The sequence below is a fragment of the Oryx dammah genome, unplaced genomic scaffold (genome assembly GCF_014754425.2).
Source record: "Oryx dammah isolate SB20612 unplaced genomic scaffold, SCBI_Odam_1.1 HiC_scaffold_6, whole genome shotgun sequence".
Classification (NCBI taxonomy): Eukaryota; Metazoa; Chordata; class Mammalia; order Artiodactyla; family Bovidae; genus Oryx; species Oryx dammah.
The window spans coordinates 8193772-8204105 of record NW_024070190.1 but is presented as its reverse complement, the minus strand read 5'-3'; the positions used below and the strand labels follow the sequence as shown (position 1 = coordinate 8204105).

Here is a 10334-nt window from a genome sequence, read left to right as displayed (position 1 = left end):
AAACTCCGGAGTTGGTGATGGACAGGGAGGCCTGGTGTGCTGCAGTCCAAGGGGTCACAAAGAGTCGGACACGACTGAGCGACTGAACTGAACTGATGGCCTATTTCATGGCTTTAAAAATAAATTACGAACTTTACACGGACACTGGGTTGACACCTTGCCAAGCATGTTTCTTCCCTGAGAAATGGATACAAAGCAGCAGCAGGAGGCCAGTGACTCTTCCTCATGGGGAAAGTAACTTTCCACCCCTCTGCCCCAGCCCCCATGCTTCCTCCTGGCAAGGAAACAGTATTCATAGATAACTGCAGCCGCCTTAATCCTGCCTTCTCCCACCATAATCCACCTTTCTGACAATACTAGTTTCTAGGAAAGAAAAGATCTTTCTAAAATTCATTGTTTTACTTCCACAATTAAAATATTGTATTAAAGAAGTAATACAACTTAGCCAAAGATGTTTATTAAAGGGGACACCATATACAGTAATATAGTTAAGGCACATGACGAAGTTTTGGCATTAAACTGTGAATAAAAAAGACAAAACTATCCCAGTCGATTTCAGAATCTATCTCATGAGTCCAGGTAGTTTTAAACGTTTCAGCAGCACCAACACCAACCCGCCTCAGGTGAGGCGCGGGCGTCAGGCTGTGGAGACCCCCTGCTTCAGCAGCTGCTGCCTGGTGTACTCCCAGATCAGCAGCGCCCCACTCACGTGGACATTGAGGGAGCGGATGATGCCCTGCTGAGGAATCTCCACGCACACGTCCAGCTGCTGGATCAGATTCGCTGGAATCCCTTCACGTTCGTTGCTGATGAGGAGAAATGGAAGAAAGGTTAGTTTTCTTGTAAAAAACAATTTTTTTTTTCTTAGACATCCTGGATATTACTGGAAGAGAAAGGTTAACAAAATGAAACAAGTCTATGGTACTAGAAAAATAAACAAGAGTGTAACAAGGTTTATGGGTTGATTCTGTGTTCACCGGACCATCCCCAACAGGTAAAGTAAAAGGAAAGCCTGGGGGGTGGGGGAGTGGGAGGGGATGGCGCTTTTCATAAACCTTTAAGTCAGAAGTCAGGTGTGGGTGTAGGATCAGGAGCCCAGGTAACATTGTAAATCTTCTGAAACATTTTCGAGACAGAGACTCAAGACAAAGCTCTTACCCCAACAAGAGTAAAGACTTCTCAGGGAAGCAGTACCGGGTTAGGTCTAAACTTTTGGCAGTCTGTTCCACACCCACGATGGTGTAACCTTCTGCCTTTTTCTGTTGCAGATAATCGATCAGCTGAGGTGGTTTTACCTTAGTTTAAAAAGAGCAGAATATTAAATTGTTCATTTACCGCCCTGCTGGGAGTAAAAGAAATAAAAAAAAAATTCTGATGAAACTGAAATTTGTTAACAGGAAAAGGACAGAATTATACACTATAAAAAAGAATGCTCCCAACATCATATACATTTATAAAATCAGAGTGAGTTACAACAGGACACATTTTACTAAAAAGTCTACATTATTGATGATTTCTAAAAATCTAATAGTGTGAGAGATAATAAAAAGGAGAACAGAGTGGGCTGTATTTTACTTTTTAGTATTATTTTTAAACTATGACAGGCTGGACCACTGCAACAGGATTGACAGGAAGCCAGAGTACTAGAAAGAGTCTGGTGAATGAAAATTTTAATAATCAAGCACTTTCCACCCACCTCCACTAAAGGAAGCCACTGTTCTGCTGAAACACTGAGGTGCTGAAACTGCTTGTCTCTGACACACTGAAGGTTGCCCAATACCAGCGCCGCGGCCCCGAACACCTCACAGGTCCGGCACAGCCCTGAGCGGAACAAGCGGGGATTACTGCCGCCAGTCCAAGGCCACGCCCACCAGGACCCGGGCGTTCCTCGGAAGCTCCCGGAGAAGGTGGAACGTGGACCAGAGGCCCCAAATGGCACTGGGTTGAGTATAGGTTTTCAGGATCAAGACTGTCCTTTTACCTCCTAAATTGGTTGGCTTATCAATGAGCGAGGCCACTACAATCAGTCTGCTGATTGACTTTCCAAGTTTAGCAGCACGATCCTGAAATACCAGCTCCAGGTCCAAGTCTGGAACATGGTTCTTCCACGGGATAATCTTCTTCTGAACATCAGTCCACTCTGACTGGTTATCTGCTTCACCTGAGTTGGAACCTGGGAAGGAAAAAGAAAATATAAACCTCTATTTACTTACATGCATATATATATATGTGTGTGTGTGTATGTATAAGATTTACTTTATTTGTTTTTGGCTGTGCTGGGTACTTCGGTTGCTACACACAGGCTTTCTCTGGCTGTGCTGAGCAGGGGCTACTCTCCGCTGCGGGGCACGGTCTCCAGGCCGCGCTGGCTTCTGGAGTCTGCGGCTCTCAGGCTCTAGAGCGCAGGCTCAGTAGTCGTGGTACAGGCACCGAGGCACGCGAGATCTTCCTGGATCAGGGATCAAACCCGTGTCTCCCGCATTGGCAGGAGGATTCTTAACCACTAGACCACCAGGAAAGTCTCATATATATTTTTTAAGAGCTTAAATGAACAGTTTAAAATGAGATTTTTAACTAAAGAACTTTAGCTGGATTCAGATACAATTGCCATTTTCAATAATAGTTGCAAATATTCAAATTCAACTCTACTAAGCAAAATACAACAATTTATGAAAATAAAAGATGCACATTTTTTCCATGTTCAGTTCAGTCGCTCAGTCGTGTCCGACTCTTTGTGACCCCGTGAATCGCAGCACACCAGGCCTCCCTGTCCATCACCAACTCCCAGAGTTCACTCAGACTCACGTCCATCCAGTCAGTGATGCCATCCAGCCATCTCATCCTCTGTCGTTCCCTTCTCCTCCTGCCCCCAATCCCTCCCAGCATCAAAATCTTTCCCAATGAGTCAACTCTTTGCATGAGGTGGCCAAAGTACTAGTTTCAGCTTCAGCATCATTCCTTCCAAAGAAATCCCAGGGCTGATCTCCTTGCAGTCCAAGGGACTCTCAAGAGTCTTCTCCAACACCACAGTTCAAAAGCATCAATTCTTAGGCGCTCAGCCTTCTTCACAGTCCAACTCTCATATCCATACATGACCACAGGAAAAACCATAGCCTTGACTAGACGGACCTAAGTTGGCAAAGTAATGTCTCTGCTTTTGAATATGCTATCTAGGTTAGTCATAACTTTTCTTCCAAGGAATAGCGTCTTTTAATTTCATGGCTGCAGTCATCATCTGCAGTGATTTTGGAATCCCCCAAAATAAAGCCTGACACTGTTTTCCATGTTAGCATACCCAAAATTTGGAAGCATCTTAGAATCCTTAAGTCCCACATCCATAGTTTGGTAGCATTTTTTCTTAGACATACAGAAAATAATGCTGTATCTTGCGAACAGTGTTGTTAGATTGGAGTTTTCTGTAGGAATACTCTATTCCAGAAAACAACATAAACAACTTTTATCTTATTTTACAAGTACTTGGGGGCCCTTTTCTAAAATGAGGACTATTCTTTGAAACAATTCTCTCTTCACCAACTCGCTGAGCACACAAAACATACTGACCTGTCTGTGTGTTCAGGTCTGAGATCCTCCTTCCAGGCTCTTCCTCAACCCTGTCCCAGTCCGAACCTGACTGAGCAGACGGGGGCACTGAGGTTCCTGGGGACGGAAGAGACCTGACCGGGACGGAAGAGACCTGACCCGGACGGTGATGCAGTCCTATACTGATGGCGTGCTCACATAGGGAGGCGTTACTAAAGGGGGGGACGGCAAAGAGCCAGACCCAGGAGGGCTCCAGGGGGGGAGTGTTGGTCTGCAGAGCAGAGCATGGGAGGGGCGGTGCAGGCTGCAGACATGGAATGTGCACACACGCAGGCTGCGGCAGGACAGGGCTCAGGCGGCCGCAGCGCTGTAGGGCTCTCACAGCAGTCAACTGATGGAGGCACATGACTCAGACCCGGTCCTAAGGACTTTGTGTATAATGATAAACAATTTATCATATAGATAGGAGGCAGTACAGGGTTTTAAGAAGACGTTAACAGTACTGGTCTTGTGTTTTAGAAAAATCCTCAAAAGTGATGTGGAGGAGGAGAAGCTAGGGATGGAAAACCATTGAGAGGCTTTTGCACTAGCCCAGCAAAGACAAAAAGTCTCAATTAAATGATGCAAGAAGGGCTGAAGAGGAAAGGCAGAGTTGCCAAGCTCTTGTAACAGATAGACATGGCAAGAGACAACAGGAAAAGAATGACTTCTGTGAGAGCAAGCAACCTCACTGATAGAAAGGGAATACTGAGGAGGAGCCTCTGGGTGGAAAGCTAATGTGAGTTTGGATACTGAGTTTAAAGAGCTTATAGAAGAGCTGGTGCAAGCATCCAGCAGGCTTAGGAAAGAGGCTGGGAGAAACAAAGATCTGAAAGGTGCAATTACACAGGTGGTGGTTTCTAGCTGTAAAAAAGTAAAAAATGTGCAAGGAGAGCAAACAGAATGGGAAGAAAAAATGAAGGCACCTAGGGGATCCTAGTATGTAAGTCTCAGCATAGAAAGAGAAGAGGAACTAAAATCCCTCTTGATGAAGGTGAAAGAGGAGAGTGAAAAAGCTGGCTTAAAACTCAACATTCAAAAAACTAAGTATATGGCATTTGGTCCCATCACTTCACAGCAAATAGATGGGGAAAAAATGGAAATAGTGATAGATTTTATTTTCTCAGGCTCCAAAACCACTGCAGATGGTGACTGCAGCCATGAAGTTAAAAGACGCTTGCTCCTTGGAAGAAAAGCTATGATAAACCAAGATAGCATATTAAAAAGCAGAGACATCACTTTGCCAGTAGAGGTCCACACAGTCAAAGCTATGGTTTTTTCCAGCCGTCATGTACGGCTATGTGAGCTGGACCATAAAGGTTGAGCACTGAAGAACTGATGCTTTCGAACTGTGGTGCTGGAGAAGACTCCTGAGAGTCCCATGGACTGCAAGGAGATCCAACCAGTCAGTCCTAAAGAAAATCAACTCTGAATATTCACTGGAAGGACTGATGCCGAAGCTCCAATACTTTGGCCACCTGATGTGACTCATTGGAAAAGACCCTGATGCTGGGAAAGACTGAAGGCAGGAGGAGAAGGGGACGACAGAGGGTGAGATGGTTGGATGGCATCACCAACTCAATGGACATGAGTTTGAGCAAACTCAGGGTGGAAAGCTAATGTGGGTTTCCATTATCTCCCTTGGGTGATATCTCCCTGAGTGGGTTACTCAGGGAGATAGTCATGGACAGGGAAGCCTGGGGTTGCCAAGAGTGGGATGACTTAGCAACTGAACAACATAGAAATCATATTGCAATATCTCTCTTTACCCAAAACAAACAGAAAGACCTCTGCAGCCTTTCCCCACTCAGTAACTCCTCATTCCTCTCCACAGTGGGACTCGAAGCAGATGTCAGGATGTGCTGCTGCTCCCTTCTCTCCTTCCCAGCAGGCTGTCCCTTCCAGCTCTTGTCACCAGTCTTTTGCCCACAGATCTTCACATCTGCTGATCTCTATTTTAGGGAAGCTCTTCCTCCAGGCTTTGCCTCAGTTGTTCCCACTTCCTGTCTGCCTCTGCTCAACTTCAGCTCCTTGGTGGTGGTGAAGTCACTAAATTGTGTCCAACTCTAGCAACCCCATGGACTGTAGCCCCCCAAGCTCTTCTGTCCATGGGATTTTCCAGGCAAGAATGTTGGAGTGGATTGCCATTTCCTTCTCCAGGGGACCTTCCCAACCCAGGAATAGAACCTGGGTCTCCTGCATTGCAGGCAGATTCTTTACCGACTGAGCTATGAGGGAAGCCTGAAAAAGGTCTTTTTAATCCTCTGTCACACCTTTACTCTGCTTTATTGTCTCCACAGGACTTTTTTGCTATGACATATTATCCATTGGTGTAGGGGTGTGCTCATCTAGGAATTAAGTGCCCTGAGGGCATGGCCTTTGTCTTAACTTTCAGCCTGTTGCAGGCAATCAGTAAATCTTTGTAGACTGAGTAAATAAATTTAAGGTGACAGTATTAAAATGCATTCATGAACATCCACAGTATTTGATTAAACAATGCACATTCCCAGAACTGTCCTCCAGAGTTAAAATCTAAGGGCGGGACTCAAGAATCTGCACTTTTAACATGTTATCCAAGAAATGCTTAAGAACACTAAAATTTTAGAGAAGTATAAATTTAAGGGACAAGTGGGAGAGCTCAAAGAGAGGAAGAAAAGTCAGACTGAGGAGGAAAATCAGGATAGCAGGAAACAAGCAAATAAATGCTACATAAAGTCAGGCAGAAAGTGAAGAGGAGCTAAAGAGCCTCCTGATGAAAGTGAAAGAGGAATGAAAAAGTTGGCTTAAAGCTCGACATTCAGAAAATGAAGATCACGGCATCTGGTCCCATCACTTCATGGGAAATAGATGGGGAAACAGTGGAAACAGTGTCAGACTATTTTGGGGGGCTCCAAAATCACTGCAGATGATGACTGCAGCCATGAAATTAAAAGACGCTTACTCCTTGGAAGAAAAGTTATGACCAACCTAGATAGCATATTCAAAAGCAGAGACATCACTTTGCCAACAAAGGTCCATCTAGTCAAGGCTATGGTTTTTCCTGTGGTCATGTATGGATGTGAGAGTTGGACTTGAAGAAAGCTGAGCGCCAAAGAATTGATGCTTTTGAACTGTGGTGTTGGAGAAGACTGTTGAGAGTCCCTTGGACTGCAAGGAGATCCAACCAGTCCATTCTGAAGGAGATCAGCCCTGGGTGTTCTTTGGAAGGAATGATGCTGAAGCTGAAACTCCACTACTTTGGCCACCTCATGCGAAGAGCTGACTCATTGGAAAAGACTCTGATGCTGGGAGGGATTGGGGGCAGGAGGAGAAGGGGACAACAGAAAATGAGATGGCTGGATGGCATCACTGACTCGATGGACGTGAGTCTGAGTGAACTCTGGGAGTTGGTGATGGACAGGGAGGCCTGGCGTGCTGTGATTCATGGGGTCGCAAAGAGTCGGACACAACTGAGCGACTGAAATAAACTGAACTGAAAGTCAGGTATGGTAAAGAAGTAGACGAGACAACTTCTGCTTTTCTGAAAGAAGCCACAGGGATGGTTCTGGGTTAGGGGAAGCAAAGAGGACAATGTGAGTGACAGAAATGCGGAGAATACAGATCACTACTACACATCTCTTAAGGTTCATTGTGGTTTTAAAAATGGGTGTAGGACTTGATCCTAGCTTTTGGGAGGGCAAGCCTGACTGAGAGGAGGAAGGAGCAGGAGGTGATCAACAGGGAAAGGCAGGTCCTAGAGAAAGCTGCAGGGAAGCGGGTGTGGCTGAGGGCTGGAGCCTAGGGGAAGATCTAAGAGGTAAGTGATGTCCAGCCACATGGAGCGAGAATGGGAAGCTCGGCTTCATTCCCAACAGGGACAAGAGAAGAGACTGCTTAATTTGGCCCTTAAAAAAAAAAAAAAAAAAAACACTCTTTTTTTCAGAAATATATAGTAGAAGGCAAAGAACAGAGAAGATTTCAGCTTTACGTAGTAAAACAGATGAGGCTCTCTTTGGCTTTGAACAGCAAAACCAACTGACATTGGCTAGATTAAAGTACTAGTCAGGGGACTTCCCTGGTGGTCCAGTGGTTAAGAATCCACCTTCCAATGCAGAGGACATGGGTTTGATCCCTGGTTGGGGAACTAAGATACCACATGCCTCTGGACACCTAAGCTCTGTGAGCCACAACTAGAGAGAAAGCCTGAGTGCTGCAACGAATACCCAGTGAAGCCAAAAATAATAATAATAAATAATTTTAAAAGCCTACTTCTAAAGTAAATGAATAAATAATACCATACTTCTAAAACCAGGACAGAAGTACCCGTCAGAGTGACACCACACTGTCTGTCTTTTCTCTCACAGGGGCAGCTGAGGTCAGCACATCAATGAACAAGTGGCCAACTATCGTTTCTAAGTGATATACATCCGGGAGCCTGATCAGGCAACAGGGGGAGAAGAAAACAAAAATGCTTACCTACGTCCTGCTGGGACCAGTCACCTGGTTTTAGTTGACACAGTTGAGTTGTAGAAAGGTACCACTGAAATCCTGCATCTAAAGGAATGTCAGTGAACCTGGTAAATTTACCAATGGCAATCCATTCATCCTCAGTAAGGCCGGAGAGGCGTGGAAGGATGTAGAATATCGTCTGAAAGGAGAATTGTAAAATCTAAAATTTTTGCCCCTTAAAAATAATAAAGAAATACATGATAAAATGTTTAAAGTACAACTTATTATTACTGATATTTTCTTCCAAACTATCATGTCTGATCAGATTACATCCTTTCATTTGCATCTTATAGCAACTGTCTTATCTAAATTTATTATCTTCTCTAAGAAATTAAGGGATTGATTTGGAAATCCTTAAGAGCAGGCAGATCTTCCGCTCCAACATTTCTTACTGTACATACTACATACCATGCTGTGGACACAAGCAAAAAGTGTTTGGGAACTGATCGGCATTACTGTTGGAATGGTATTTAGATAAATACTGTTTATCGACAAACAAATACCTCCATAAGCAAACAAATTCAAGGTCCTGTGATGCCAGATCTTTACCCTCACTGTCATTATACAGATTTGGAATCCAGATTTGCATCAGCTGTATCTTAGCTGTGTGATGTCAGATAAGCCATTAGCCCTTCTTGGCTTCAGCTTCCTCATTGATAAAATGAGGGTAAAATCAGGTTAAACAGCACATGGAAGCGATTTGTAAACAGCAGTTACTCATTCATTACATAACGATCCCCCTTCCCTTTTCTTACCTATGACAAGAAAAGTGAGATCCAGAAATCCTCAAAGGGGACAAGGCAAGTAAGAAGCAGAAGCACAAGGGGCAATTTAAAAATGAAATAACAAACTTACAACATTGTGCAAGTCTTCATAAAAGCTTTTAGAATTAATACGGTTTTCTTTGTTAGCAATATTCATGCAAACTTTAACTGGCTTGGATGCAACTAAGTGTTTATTAAGTAGCTACTAAGTATAGCTCCAAATGTATAAAGAGAGTTCTCATGAGCCATTATTTTATTTACACATACACAGTTATGGTTCATATAATTAATGGACAATAAAATATATTAAATATATGAGGGTGAGGCAGTCAAAGTCAGGATGAAGGAAGAGGGGAAGCAAGGGACTTACTCCTGCTGGAGAAGTGAATAGAAAAGGCTGACTTAGCACTACAGAGTTATTAAGAGTCCTTCAGAAAGATGTCAAACAAAGCATTCTGGGCGCTAAAGGACATAGAACAGAGCATGTTAAAATATTTGAAAACTCCTAAATAATTTTTGCAATGAAGCAACAGAAACCACACAATAATGTTCTATGATGAATATCTCACAATAAACAAATCTCTATATTTCTTTTTAAAAAGGCCAGCTTATTAGTAATCCACACACAAAAATAACCCAACAGCAACAACAAAAACTCTTATGCACAGTAGCTTAAGTTACTGATACTTCCAAGTTCCTTAGAGGAAAGGTCCCAGGTGGGTTGTGTGTGCGTGTGTGTGTGTGTGTGTGTGTATTTAAATTTAGGTCACACAGTTAAAAATCAAAGGCAAAACATGATAATTACAGTTGAAAAAGGAAGAAAGCAGTAATCATTTACATAAATTTTAATAATCTCTATATTGTTAACTAATTCACATGCTAACTGTAATAAATACGTTTATGCTTCTTAAAATTACATAAGCACATTATCTATTATGATCAGTGAGGTGATGGATCATTTGCTATACAATTTCAACCATCCAGAACCTAAAATATGCACTTAGAAGAGTAGATCTTTTTGATCTTTCATAACAGTGGGCTTCATACAACAAATCTCACCTGCACAAATGTTTTCACTCATTTCCTTTTAATGTCAGAACAGATTTCTGTTCAGAGTGAAATATTCCCCCTTCCAGTGTTTACAAGCCAGACACTGCCTGAGAAACAGAAAGTGAAGATGACTAGCCAATTTTCACTGCTGAAGAGCGAAGCGCGAGCAAGCCGCCTGCACACGGCGACAGAATAACACTGAGAACGTTACAACGTGACGGCGGTGCTGCAGGGACAGTTAGCCTCATTATATAAGGATGCATCAGGGCTACAGACACGGAAGGAAATTCACACGTGCTCTTCTCTGCTCACCTCCAGACAGTAATCCTTCAGCGGGTGGAACGCTGTGAAAAAGAAATGCTCCTGGATGCGTTGCCAGTTTTTCTTCACGCTCCTAAGGGTTAAAAACACGTCTGAGGAATAGAACGAGCGAATCGCCTCTGGGAAGAAAGA

General features: G+C 43.4%; 1 protein-coding gene across 9 annotated transcripts in view; it reads right to left on the bottom strand.

Moving 5' to 3' along the window:
* Positions 1-435: 435 nt before the first annotated feature.
* TARBP1 (TAR (HIV-1) RNA binding protein 1) overlaps positions 436-10334 on the bottom strand; it is a 64154-nt gene continuing 54255 nt past the window's right edge. For 2 of the 9 annotated variants that reach the window (XM_040242720.1, XM_040242721.1), the window contains 6 exons: positions 10194-10275; positions 8035-8206; positions 1982-2173; positions 1697-1821; positions 1159-1295; positions 436-806 (listed from right to left, as the gene is read on the bottom strand). In XM_040242720.1, coding sequence (XP_040098654.1) covers positions 638-806; positions 1159-1295; positions 1697-1821; positions 1982-2173; positions 8035-8206; positions 10194-10275 — 877 coding nt within the window. In that variant the 3' untranslated portion in view covers positions 436-637. Of the gene's footprint in view, positions 807-1158; positions 1296-1696; positions 1822-1981; positions 2174-8034; positions 10276-10334 lie in introns of those variants that run through there. The other 7 variants (XR_005721404.1, XR_005721401.1, XR_005721402.1 and 4 more) reach the window with 7 other exon arrangements.